This window comes from Perca flavescens, chromosome 24 (assembly GCF_004354835.1).
Source record: "Perca flavescens isolate YP-PL-M2 chromosome 24, PFLA_1.0, whole genome shotgun sequence".
NCBI classification, from domain to species: Eukaryota; Metazoa; Chordata; class Actinopteri; order Perciformes; family Percidae; genus Perca; species Perca flavescens.
The window spans coordinates 2,951,886-2,965,215 of record NC_041354.1 but is presented as its reverse complement, the minus strand read 5'-3'; the positions used below and the strand labels follow the sequence as shown (position 1 = coordinate 2,965,215).

Sequence of the window (13,330 nt, the reverse complement as noted above, 5' to 3'; positions counted from 1 at the left end):
GCGTGTATAGAGCCAGCATATCTCCACATGTAAATGGGTGAATTAAGGGTTTATTTCAACCAAACCAGAGTGGTGATTGTTGGAACAGTGGAAAGATTAACCAAGACAGCTTTTGGAAGTTTGATTTAGTTTCTGTCCACATTGAATGAAGTGTATTTCACGATGATAAAATTACTGATTATTTACATGGAGTCTGGTGGGTTTAGTTTTTATGTTAAACTAAAAGGATCTTACTTTTTAACAAAAAGGTCTATCTCTGTAGGGATCCTTTCCATAATGTTGTCAGACACTTATAATAATGATATGAGACTGTCAGCGGCAAAAACACAACTTTTAGTGGACGGAAATTAAAGGTGCGCATTTGCCCTTTGTTGTTAGATTACAGTTTGTTTTGTCTTGCTTATTCCTGCACCAGTTTCAAAGATTGTTGTTTCCATCAGTCACTTAGACATAAAAACCAAGAAAATAGGTTTCAGGTTGGACCTTTTAAATGTGTAACTGGTAGCGGTGAAGCCTGGGAATGAGAGACGAGTTTAATGGACTCGTGAAATAACCTGAAAATATCAAAGTGATGTCAAAGTGACTGAAACTGTGTCTCAAAGTGTGTTTCGGTGCCGAACTGGGAACTCCACTGGGACCCATTCATTTAGACTCCAAAATGCATCCACATCTGGGTCAAAGTTAGCCCCAGTTAGCCTCCTTTTATATTTCAGTGGTTTCAATTGATCATTACATAAAGGACGGAAAACTAATCTTTTAATTTCGTTATTCAATAACACTGATTTAATCTATTTTGTCCTCTGCACAATAAAGCAGATTTCCCAGAACAAGCTGCTCTATTTCAAACAAACATGGCAATGTGACAAAGAAACATCGTTGTATTATTTTATAAACTCTACAACAATGGTTCCCAACCTTTTTTAGGCTTGTGATCCATCCAAAACAAAGATATGTCCACTTTTTATAGGTTGTATAAGTCAACAAGTTCTCAACAGTTCAACCAATACGTGATTATTGTGATTATTGTGATTATTGGATGGGTTTGTTTAAAGATGTACAATTATCCTGTGTATTTCAAGAAAAGAATACCATTATTTAGTATAGTTGGGAACCATTACTCTTTAGATTTTGTTTTCTTATACAAGATGGACGGAGAGATGTGTCACTTTCCAGCTGCCATCTTTGTTGGAAATTTAGCAGCAATCTTTTTCCAACCCTGTGTCCTAATAATCACTTTATACTAATGCAACAACAAATATATTTAGACAGAAATGTGATGCGACAGATATAAGGAACTTTGAACGTAACGTTTTCATGGACTGGAATAAAACATGATCCAGAAATGATATATTTAGCTTTATCATCTGAGAGATGATAAAACAGCTGACATGTTGGCATTTATGGAAAATAGTCCTTGTCATTGTGTGTGCGTGTGTGTCTGTCTGTCTGTGTGCGTGTGCGTGTGCGTGTGTGTGTCTGTGTGCATGTGTGTGTGTGTGTGTTTCACACGCGTTTACTTGTTGTCGTTAAAAATCTGTTTTAAAAATTCCAAAGACTTTAACTTAAAATCTCATTACTTTGATTTTAATATCTTCATTTCGGTTAGTTTAGCAAATATATTTGGCAAAAAACATTAAGTAGAATATAAGCGTAACTTTCAGGAGACAGGGTTGATTTTTCTTTCCAACGGAGAGAAGACTTGTCAACAGTTGCAGTTTTTTCTTTTATAACTTAGACTTTTGACTTGACTGATCAACTCTTTCTGTCGCAGTTCAAGACATCATAATCTACCAGAAACACATAGTCAATCACTAACAGAAACTCCTCCTGCCTCGTATCCAAAGCCCAAACTGCCCCTTTTTGCCACACTTACATTTACATTTCAAGTATTGAAATGGAAATTGGTAAATAATATACATTGCATAGCTCATGCGGCACTTATTTCTTTTAGAAGGACTGTGGGCAAATGGTGCGCCACCGAGGGCTCGTTAAAGGCATTTTTTAATCTGCAAGTGCTATCAAAGTGTGCGTCAAGGAAGTGCGAAGTTGCACGTCACTAAACTGAGCAATATGGCAACTTTTCACTTTCACTGACCGGGTTTTTATTTTGATTTGATTTGGAAGGATTTTCTTCCACGATCCAAACGTTACCAAAAACAGATAAATGTGTGGTAATTCCTGATATTCATTTCACCATTTCCACGTATGCAAAGAGTATTTGTTTGGGGTTGTACGTGACGTATTGTACGTGTACTTATTGAAATCTTAAGATTCCAGTTGGGGGGGGGAGGCTACATCTACACTACTACGTTTTCATTTTTAAGCAGCTTTTTGAGACAAAAAACGATTTCTGTCCACACAAGAATTTTAGCTTCAGTAGCGGAACTAATATGCGTCCATATTAATGTGTCTGACAACACATATCACATGACCGTTCACACACACACACACACACATACTGGGCATGTCTGGGATTGTCTGGCATGTGCGCGCTGGTGTAAACAGGAAGCAGATTGCCTGACGTTACTCTGCGGTTTAAAATCATGGATGTAAAAGTAGAACATACAGAAACTACTTTGGAGAAAGGGCAACAACGGTGAAAAGTAAGAGCAGGGATTAATTATCTTGGAGCAAGGACGAAGTTGAACTGTTACTGGAAGGTCTGTAAGCTACCTAACCGATTAGACTGACTGACATGTGTCGTCGTTTCCAAATGTCTCCCATTGTGCCCGTCCAGACTACAAAGCAACCCCGGAGTATGCAAACCAAAACGGGGACAGCAGTGTTTCCAAACGTCTCCGTTTTAGAGAATCGGAAAGGATGAAGTAGTGCGGACGAGAGGCGTAACGCGTAGTAGTGTAGATGTAGCCTAAATCATGATCTCAAACTATTTGCCCCCTCCCATATATCTTGTGGTAAATCTTTGAACCTGAAGTTCGTATCGCAACATCCAAATCAAACTGTATTAAATCTGAATGGTTTATAGCGAGCGTCAAAGTACTTAAAAAGATATAAATTTGAGGTATAATTTGGTGCTTTTGTAATTTGAGGCGAGACATTGTTCCAAGGGAATCAAGTAATTTGAGGTTGCAAGTTCTTAGATTTAAGGAAAATTGAGAGCAGAAATTACTTATTATTTGAGAAATGGATTCATAATTTGCAGACAGGAGTTGAGAAAAAAACAGATAAGATCTGAAGAAATCCCATAACAAGTCAGGGTCACCCTATAAAAAGTTAAAATACTCTTCCAACTTTTAGAAACATGCAACAGTCCGTCCTCAACAATTAACATAATGAAAAGAGAAGAATCCAGAGCTGTGAAGAGATCGGAAACAACCTCCAGGGAATTTCGGGTGTGACACTTAACATTCCCACTATAGCTTTTAGTTAAAAGGATTATTTCACTGTTTATTGACTGTGTCAACCTTGTTGAAAAGTCTCTACAGATTGTGTTTTTCAGTGTCCATCCGTTTTTTGGAATGCGTCCAAAAGTTCGTATCCACTCGTTTTATCGTGGAACAAAGTTTCTCTAAGACGTAGTGTGAATGGCCAGAAGTGCTGTATGTTGGTGAAGTTTGACTGATAACATTTTTTCAGTGCTTGTCCCGTTTGTTTGCACACGATTCTCTTGCAAAAAGAGGCATAGTTGAATCACCCCGATCTTCTTTGTGACTCATGTAAGGCTCCTCTGGAGACGTTATTTTCACGCTCAAGGTTGGGTTTACGTTCTACACATGAAGAGTTTAATTCCAAAACTTCTACACAAGTGGTACCTACTCTAACAACGTGACTGATAGCAGGGAATTACATCAACTGATGCTGCTTTGTAAAGGCTAGTAGGTTACATAAGTCTTAGCAAACCAGATCCTCTCTATCTTAGAGATATTTAACGAGGAACTTCAGAGATTGATTGTTTTTCCAAAGTGGATTTTTAAAGATTTGGAAGAGAACTCTTCACGTCCCTTTGAAGGAGACTGAATCGTTTCTACACAGAAACAGTTTTATAACGAAATACATCAACAGACATAAATATATATACAAGTTTTTGTGCAGGCATACATGAGGGTGTGTAGATATGTTTGGATGAGATTGTGTGTGCTCATGTTTTCTCCATCTTCCATAAATATTCTGTTTCTATATTCATTTTGTTGTCGTTGTATTATCGTGAATCTGTTTGCAGTTTTAAGTTCTTCAGTTCCACCTTAAATAAACGGGTAGTAAAACATACTCAAGCGCAGCCACACTCTTCAACGATCATGTTGGGAACGTCCCGCTTGACGATGTTGTACTCGTCGTCGAAGTAGAGCATGGACATGGTGCTGAGCTTGGTGGGGATGCAGCACGAGTTCATGGAGCCCGGGCTCATCCCACGCATGCGGTACTGGTTCACCACCGCTGTGTGGAAGGACGAGGCCGACCCGGGCACGCCCGCCATGTAGGCCGGGCAGTTCCCTTCGCAATAGTTCCCGTAGTAGCCCGAGGGGGCGATGATCCAATCGTTCCAGCCGATGAGCCGGAAGTCTATGTAGAACTGCTGGCGACAGCACAGGCTGCTGCTGCCGTCGCACTCCAGCCCCCTCTTGCGGATGCGGTGTTTGTTTTCGACTTGTCGCGCCTGCACCACCAGGAACGGCCGGTGAGACTCGTCGTTGTGGTTGAGCAGGATCGGCACGACTCCTTCCGCCTCGCAGCCGTCGCAGCGCACGTCCAGGTTCTGGCGACGATCGCCCTTCTCGAACACCAACCGCACGGCATCCGTTAGCGCGAAGGTGTGCCAGCCGCTGCGCTTCAGCTCCACGCGCTTCTCCACCAGGTCCCACTTGCTGCCGAGGCCCGGCTCCTGGTAGTACACCTTCACCGCCACCTTTCGCCGGGAGCGCACCTCCGAAGGAGGCAGCGGCAGCAGCTTGAAGTAGAGCCAGAGCGTGGCCTGCGTCACGTACAGGTTCTGGTTCCCCTCGCTGGAGATCAGGAAGAACAGGCTGGACTTGGACGTCACCATGTCATCTAAAGGGAGAAAAACACAGTGACACATAGACGGATTCATTATTAATAAAGTAACACTTGAAAGACTTTGAATAACCACCATAAACTGAGCATCTGTAAGAACTAGGGCTGGGTTCAAATTATCAATGCATCTGTAAGAACTAGGGCTGGGTTCAAATTATCGATGCATCTGTAAGAACTAGGGCTGGGTTCAAATTATCAATGCATCTGTAAGAACTAGGGCTGGGTTCAAATTATCAATGCATCTGTAAGAACTAGGGCTGGGTTCAAATTATCAATGCATCTGTAAGAACTAGGGCTGGGTTCAAATTATCGATGCATCTGTAAGAACTAGGGCTGGGTTCAAATTATCAATGCATCTGTAAGAACTAGGGCTGGGTTCAAATTATCGATGCATCTGTAAGAACTAGGGCTGGGTTCAAATTATCAATGCATCTGTAAGAACTAGGGCTGGGTTCAAATTATCGATGCATCTGTAAGAACTAGGGCTGGGTTAAAATTATCAATGCATCTTTAAGAACTAGGGCTGGGTTCAAATTATCGATTCTCCAGTTAAAGTCTTTGTTTAATGATCTGAAATTGTTTTTTTTGAGCTTTTAAAGGGGAATTATGCAGTTTTTTTTAGCTGAATTTAATTTAACTGAACAGCTTCGGAGTCATTGGAATGATTATGTGACTTTTTTCGGGTTGAATGGTGGTCGTCTCGCTCCCCCCTAACGCTTGTGAGCGGGAAAAACCACCCTTGCAACTTGGCGTCAGGAAGTATCACGTGATATCAGGTCTCGCAATGTAACGAATTGCTTCACAGCACTGCACACATATACGCCAATTCAGGAACCTCTATAGAGAAACCTGTAGGGGGGAGCTCTATAGAGAAACCTGTAGGGGAGCTCTATAGAGAAACCTGTAGGGGGGCTCTGCAGAGAAACCTGTAGGGGAGCTCTATAGAGAAACCTGTAGGGGAGCTCTACAGAGAAACCTGTAGGGGAGCTCTATAGAGAAACCTGTAGGGGGGGCTCTATAGAGAAACCTGTAGGGGGGCTCTATAGAGAAACCTGTAGGGGAGCTCTATAGAGAAACCTGTAGTGGTGGGGCTCTATAGAGAAACCTGTAGGGGAGCTCTACAGAGAAACCTGTAGGGGAGCTCTATAGAGAAACCTGTAGGGGGGGCTCTATAGAGAAACCTGTAGTGGTGGGGCTCTATAGAGAAACCTGTAGGGGAGCTCTACAGAGAAACCTGTAGGGGAGCTCTATAGAGAAACCTGTAAGGGTGGCTCTATAGAGAAACCTGTAGGGGAGCTCTATAGAGAAACCTGTAGGGGGGCTCTATAGAGAAACCTGTAGGGGGGAGCTCTATAGAGAAACCTGTAGGGGAGCTCTATAGAGAAACCTGTAGGGGGGGCTCTATAGAGAAACCTGTAGGGGAGCTCTAGAGAAACCTGTGGGGGGGCTCTATAGAGAACCTGTGGGGGGCTCTATAGAGAAACCTGTGGGGGGCTCTATAGAGAAACCTGTGGGGGGCTCTATAGAGAAACCTGTAGGGGACCTGTAGAGGGTAGGGGGAGCTCTATAGAGAAACCTGTAGGGGGGCTCTATAGAAACCTGTGGGGAGCTCTATAGAGAAACCTGTAGGGGAGCTCTATAGAGAAACATGTGGGGGAGCTCTATAGAGAAACCTGTGGGGGGCTCTATAGAGAAACCCGTGAGGGGGGAGCTCTATAGAGAAACATGTGGGGGAGCTCTATAGAAAACCTGTAGGGGGCTCTATAGAGAAACCTGTAGGGGAGCTCTATAGAGAAACCTGTAGGGGAGCTCTATAGAGAAACCTGTAGGGGAGCTCTATAGAGAAACCTGTATAGGGGGGGGGGGGCTATAGAGAAACCTGTAGGGGGGCTCTATAGAGAAACCTGTAGGGGAGCTCTATAGAGAAACCTGTAGGGGGGGCTCTATAGAGAAACCTGTAGGGGAGCTCTATAGAGAAACCTGTAGGGGGGCTCTATAGAGAAACCTGTAGGGGAGCTCTATAGAGAAACCTGTGGGGGGGCTCTATAGAGAAACCTGTAGGGGGGCTCTATAGAGAAACCTGTGGGGAGCTCTATAGAGAAACCTGTGGGGGGGCTCTATAGAGAAACCTGTGGGGAGCTCTATAGAGAAACCTGTGGGGGAGCTCTATAGAGAAACCTGTAGGGGGGCTCTATAGAGAAACCTTTAGGGAGCTCTATAGAGAAACCTGTAGGGGGGAGCTCTATAGAGAAACCTGTAGGGGGGGCTCTATAGAGAAACCTTTAGGGGAGGTCTATAGAGAAACCTGTAGGGGAGCTCTATAGAGAAACCTGTAGGGGGGGCTCTATAGAGAAACCTTTAGGGGAGCTCTATAGAGAAACCTGTAGGGGAGGTCTATAGAGAAACCTGTAGCAGCAAAAAGCCAGAAAACAGAAGAAAAAAAATGGCCCAAACTGCATAGCGCCCTTTTAATATATGTCTTTTTACCATGGATGTATAAGTAAAAAAAAGTACTTCTAGCAAACTTTTTGAGGGTCACTTTTTCTTAATAACATAAGTTAATAACTTAAGTTAAACATGAACCATGTGCATTATAAAACATATTTGAGAGTTACTTTTTGCTTGTAGGGTGGATGCAAGTGGGGTGTTTTCTAAAAAGCCCTGAATATTTAAGGTTTCTAAAGGCATCTAATATAATTAGCTAAAAGTTCCCCACATTTCCTGGGCATTGTTGGGGATCTTTGCTTTGCGATTAGAGCAGCCCAGATTATTATAGGATGGATTCAAATGTAGCAGATTTGTCAGCTAAACATTCAGTAAAACTCCAGAGTGTAAAAAAAAAATTGTCTTCACTCAGTTCAGGGTGGCAGCACAGATCCTGCGGACTGTGACAGGAAGGCGATGGGCGCAGGGCCACTTGGCCTCCGAATTGGCCTAAATATGAGAAAGGGGGGGGGGCTGGGGGCTTAAGAGAGCGGCACACAAAGCTTCAAAGGCATTGCATTGAATGCTGCTTGAAAATGAGATCTTATGGAGCCTAACTGTCCTCACAATGAGGCCTGAGAGCGTGTCGCAGGGCCAGGCAGTGCGGGAGAAGCAGCAACAAAACTGGAAGAATGAAGACGCAAGAGAAACCATTTACATGACATTAGCTGCTTCTCAGAAGCCGTGGCCGCTGCAACCAGCAGACTGCAAATGGTCAGAGGCTTTTTATTTCGGGGACCATCAGCTCGTTTGTGGAACGATTAAAAGGTTTTGGAAGCAAGGCGACCGAGGGATTCAATGCCACAATCTGAAATTCATTCAACATCTTTCTTAGAGATAAGTTTCTACAGATTAATCCTTTCTGTTTCCCCTGCAACTTTCCCACAACTAACGAATACCACAAGTGCTTGAACTAAACCAAACATGAAAGATGCATTTGCTTCATCTCTTCACTTTCATTGTGTGTCTTTCGGCAAGCCAGTGGTCCCATTAAGGAAGGATAAAGTTTTGATGTTGAGCCGAGACATGTAAATACCCTGAGAGTTCTCCTGGGTAATTGATGGTTTGATGAAACAGGACTAGAAGCTCCTTAATTGACTGTGTTTTACATTTTAGGTACTTTATCTTGAGGTGCTTACAAAGCTTTCTTTTTTGATTAAGACGTGTGTGATATGTTGGTATAATCCAGGTTTTAGAAGCATTCTTTGGACATGTATACAGCACATTCAGTTTGCGACAGTTTTCGGCATCTTGCCTGTTAACGGTTTAAGGCCCAAAAGAAAAGCCCACATTTCTAGTCGGAAGGAGAAACAGCTACTTTTAAACATTACGAAAGACGTGTTCTTGAATATGAGCAAACATCGCAACGCAAACCTTTTGAAGAAGGTGGTTGAAGGAATGAAAGAGGGAGGCTGTGTTCATGCAGCTGAACAAGTCCACCACCGCTGGAAAACTGGGAAAAAAATCCTGTTTTGCACGGCTGAATGTAAACGTGAATATTAGTGGAATATTAACTTTTATTATCTGTGTAAACAACAATGTCTTTTTTAGAATAAGGAGCAAAAACTAGATTATTATGTGCATGTAAACCACCTGGTACCTCTAGCTTTGAGACCAGCTGTCTCGCATCACTTTCTGCTTTTGTACTAAGGAAGTACCAGAGCTAGAGAGATGCCAGGAGAACACGCGCTGATTGACAGCTGTCAGGTGATGAAGATGAGTCATTCGTCATGTCTGAACCTCGTGAACTCTGAGAGCAGACCCAGAGGAAATGAGATTGACAGTTAGTGGGAAATCAGAGCGAAAGAGGACGCAGAGTTCAGCACATGAACTTGAGATTTTTTTGCTGAAACACAGAACACGTCCTATCTGTGTATCTGAGGAAAAGACCAACCAGGCATCACAAAAGCTTCCACGCGTGTTGCATTCATACTACAGAAATGTACACAAATGCTATTCAAAGTTTTCGAGGGAGCATACTTTGTTGGTGATCATCAAAGCGAGCCTCGACGTGCATTACCTCATCCATCACAAGACGAGGTAATCTCTGAGTCATTACTCAGCAGCAGCTTAGATGTTGGATCAGGCTGCTTCAGATTAGAGCGCCGTTGTCGCCCAGGCGAGATAAAAATCAAGAAGTTAAGTGCCTACAAAATGAAAACAAGAGGTTAAGATGAGCTGCAGGTGCAGATTTTTGCAGGTCTGTCAACAAGTACTCAATCAAACGTGACATAGCTCACTTATTGCGAACTGTCGGGATCAAGGCAACATCTCAGATGCCTGTAATGTAGATATAGACCAACGGAGGAGTCTGATCAAGTCCGCTGAATGGCACTGGAGGCTGTCGGGGAGTGGTCGTCTCACAATGAGTTTGAGGAGGATAGTTAAATGACGGTTTGAGAGAGAATTAATTGGTCACAGATCACCAGCTGCGTTGTCTGAGATGGTAATGAGATTTTTACATGAACTCCAGGACAAGATAACACTCAAAGACAGAAAGAGGTGGAGGACAAGGACCACAAATGTGAACTAGTAATTGATATTTAGTGGTCAGAAAGTGTTTTTGAATGACGTGATCATTGGAAAAAGAAAGACAGCAGCTGCTCTAACTGGCTTGCTGGGACATTGGGCAAATATTTAGGTCTTACATTTGTTTCCGGTGAAAAGTGTTTAGCGCAGAATGACAGCAACAGACAGACAAATAGACAGATAAAGAAGCCGCACTGTGTTGCAGCATAGATTGTGTAACATGCGAGTTACCCCGGCTTCCCGTGTGAGTGTTTATAATGTCGTAGTTAAAAGCTAAATTTAGGCTTAAATTAAGCTTTAAAACCAGACTTCAAACAGAAGTTTTGTCGACATTTCTGCATTTGTGTGTGATCTTTACTGGAAATCTGTGGCTACAAAAAGGATGACTCTCTTCTGTTTTTTAGGCCAGCTTTGCCACAACGCAGTGCTCGAGCAAACAGAGAAATGGAGAAGTGACGTGCATGATATCCTTGTTGTTGAAATGGTTAAATGTGGTGGCTATTAGGACTGGACTTCCTTCTCTTTATTCAAAAACAGTGAATGATTTAGGGGGGATCATACCGGGCCGCGCTGACAAAAACACACTAAAACTTAAATATATAAAAACTACAACTCAACTTTTCTTAAAAACTGAAACTAATCTAAATCTAGCAAACACACACACACACACTGTGAATTCTAATGGGGTGCCAGGCTGCAGGGTTCAGCCCATCAATCTGCATTCAGGCCGCGCGACGGCCGACACAAAAGCTCTGACCTTATACTGAGGGGACTGATTCAACACTGCCATGTCACACACAGACACACACACACACACACATGAACACACAATATTCTGGATGTAGATGCATGTATACGCCAACGCAGACACTTGGAGTGGACGGACACACGTGGGCGAAGCAGGTGGTGTCGTTGATCATTTTCAGCTTCTTTTCAGCCGTGCCTGAGTAAATTGTTCCTCTGAGCCTTGTCTCCGTGCCATGTCCCCGCTGACAGGCGCTCTGCTCAGGGCCCGTAACGCAGCCAACTGGCAGGCGCACTGCGCCGAGGTGGAAGGTCTGCAACACAGCAGCCACAGAGAGAAACATTCTGAAACTAAAAGGCTCTCAGCGGGGAGCGAAACCTCCGCCGACACCGAGCAAAGCTGCCCAAGTTTATGTTTGTGTGTGCCCAGGGTTTCTAGGAAAGTGAACACAACACTGGGGTGGAAGTCAGGAGTCCCAGATGTCCAATGTTCTCTCCAGCACACGAATGCAGCATGCTTAAAAAACAGCTCTTTCAGCTCTCCATCCACCAAAATACATTCATAACTTCTGCATTTCTTGGACTTTGGACAACTTTGTTGTTGGAAAAACTTGGAAACATCCTCTTTCCAAGTTTGTTGACAGACTTAACGAATGTAAAGCTGTCTCTAAACTCTGTAAACAGCAGGATTAAAGGATACCAAATGCAGCAAAATCCATGCTTAAAAATCCAAATTATTATCAGCTTTCCATTCACCAAACTACACTCAAATGTTTTGCGATTCTGTGATCGATAAATCTATACGATAACATCCTGTTTCCAAGTTTTTTGACATAAAAACTGCACAGCTGCCTGCACAATCCCACACTTTAATGTTTCTTAACTCTCTCAAGAGCTTTATGTGACTTCAAGGGGGCAAACCGACATATGATGACACCCCAGGACTTGTTTTTATAGTCAGTGTACAAGCGCAGAGTGTAAAAACAAGTATTAATACAGCTTTGGGAATTGCAATATTCAACCATGCAGGTATGGCAGCTGTTTGCACAGCCTGTGCTTTTATTTTTGGCGGGTTTTCAAGCCCCTGTATCAACATCTGTTCAACATCAGCATTTTCCTTGGGTTGTTTCTCATTCAGTCAGTATAGACACACACACACACACACACACACACACACACACACACACACACACACACACACACAAGCAGAGTGCCAGGTTCACCAGCTATGCATCAAATAACATTTCAGATACTGAGTTTCAAAGTTCAACAAAGTGTCCTGCTTCATTTCAATGAACCTGCAGAGTCCAAAAGCCCCTGAAATAAGTTAAATTGAAGTTTTTCATTGATAAATTGATGCACTTTTCCGGTCTGGATGCTGTGTGTTTTTAAAGATAAGAGGATATTTTTTTCAGGGGGTAGCCTAGAGGATTAACTGCATCATGATCATCTCTGCCTCTGCTGCATTTCTCATCCTTCAAAAACGAACTTAGTGCAAGATGCTGTCAGCTCTCCTCCCGGCAGGATGTGTTGGCTTGTTGCAAAGACAAATGATATCACCGTAAACTGAGTCCTGCTTTAATTTTCTGTAAAAAACCGCAGCAAAAATCTACGAGGATTTCAAATTTCTCAATAAAAATCGAAATGTTTTCTTAATTTTGTTGAAATAAGTTGACACTTACAGTGGCTGATCTTACTTTCTGTGGTATGTTTCTAAGAAAATGTGTGAAAAATGTTAAATGGAATTGATATCAGGTGGAACTTTATCGTTAGAAGTGTCAGATTTTTGTCAGTTTCGCTTTAGAAAAACTTAAATTTAAGCCTGAAAACGTGCAGCACGTCTCCATCACGCACCTTTCTCCGCAAAGCTGATGATCTCCGAGCTCTCCTCCAGCACGTCGTTGCTCATCGGGTGTCCGTCCAGGTTGGGGATCTCCACGCGCCCGTCCTCGCGCAGCCTCCCCGCGTGGAGCTTCCGCAGCGCCGTCACCATGGCCGCTTTCGAGACCGGGTGCGTGATGTTGGGTCTCTCCCGCATCTGCAGCCTGCTCAGGATGTGCCTCTTCACCGCCTCCAGGAAGTCCACGTTCAGCCGGCCCGACTCCGGGTCCTCCGGCTGAGCCACGCCGCAGGACGCGCAGGTATCCCTGGACGCCGTGTGCGCCTCCGCCTCGGTCCCGGGCGCAGCGGTGCAGCGGATGGAGAGCGCGCAAGCCACGAAGAGTGCCAGTCGAAAAAGACAGCTACTCATTTTCTGTTTGAGGAGGAGTAGAATAACTTTGTCTCTTTTATGTCAGAGATAAAACCATACAAAATAAACAAAATAATGATAAAAAAGAAAAGCTCAGTCCCGAGCTTTCTCCATGCGTAACGGTCAGTCTGACGCACTGCTTGGATGCCTCTCGGTGCAGTTTATTTCCATCCAGTCGAAGATGCTGTGCAGGAGATCGCTTTACTACATCGTTATGTGGATGTCTTTGGTCACTCTCAACAACAGCCTGCTTTGAAACGTGAAGCAGAGTCCTCTTTACTCCGCTTGTTAGGGACTCTTTGTTGCAGTTTG

At 43.5% G+C, this 13,330-nt stretch overlaps 1 protein-coding gene across 1 annotated transcript in view; it reads right to left on the bottom strand.

The window, feature by feature from the left end:
• Positions 1 to 405: 405 nt before the first annotated feature.
• The window catches only part of LOC114551010 (inhibin beta B chain), a 13,232-nt gene continuing 307 nt past the window's right edge, over positions 406 to 13,330 (bottom strand). The window contains exons 1-2 of the mRNA XM_028572087.1: positions 12,622 to 13,330; positions 406 to 5,007 (exon numbers count right to left, since the gene is read on the bottom strand). The exon at positions 12,622 to 13,330 is cut by the window's right edge and continues 307 nt beyond it. Coding sequence (XP_028427888.1) covers positions 4,229 to 5,007; positions 12,622 to 13,018 — 1,176 coding nt within the window. The 5' untranslated portion in view covers positions 13,019 to 13,330 and the 3' untranslated portion in view covers positions 406 to 4,228. The remainder of the gene's footprint in view (positions 5,008 to 12,621) is intronic.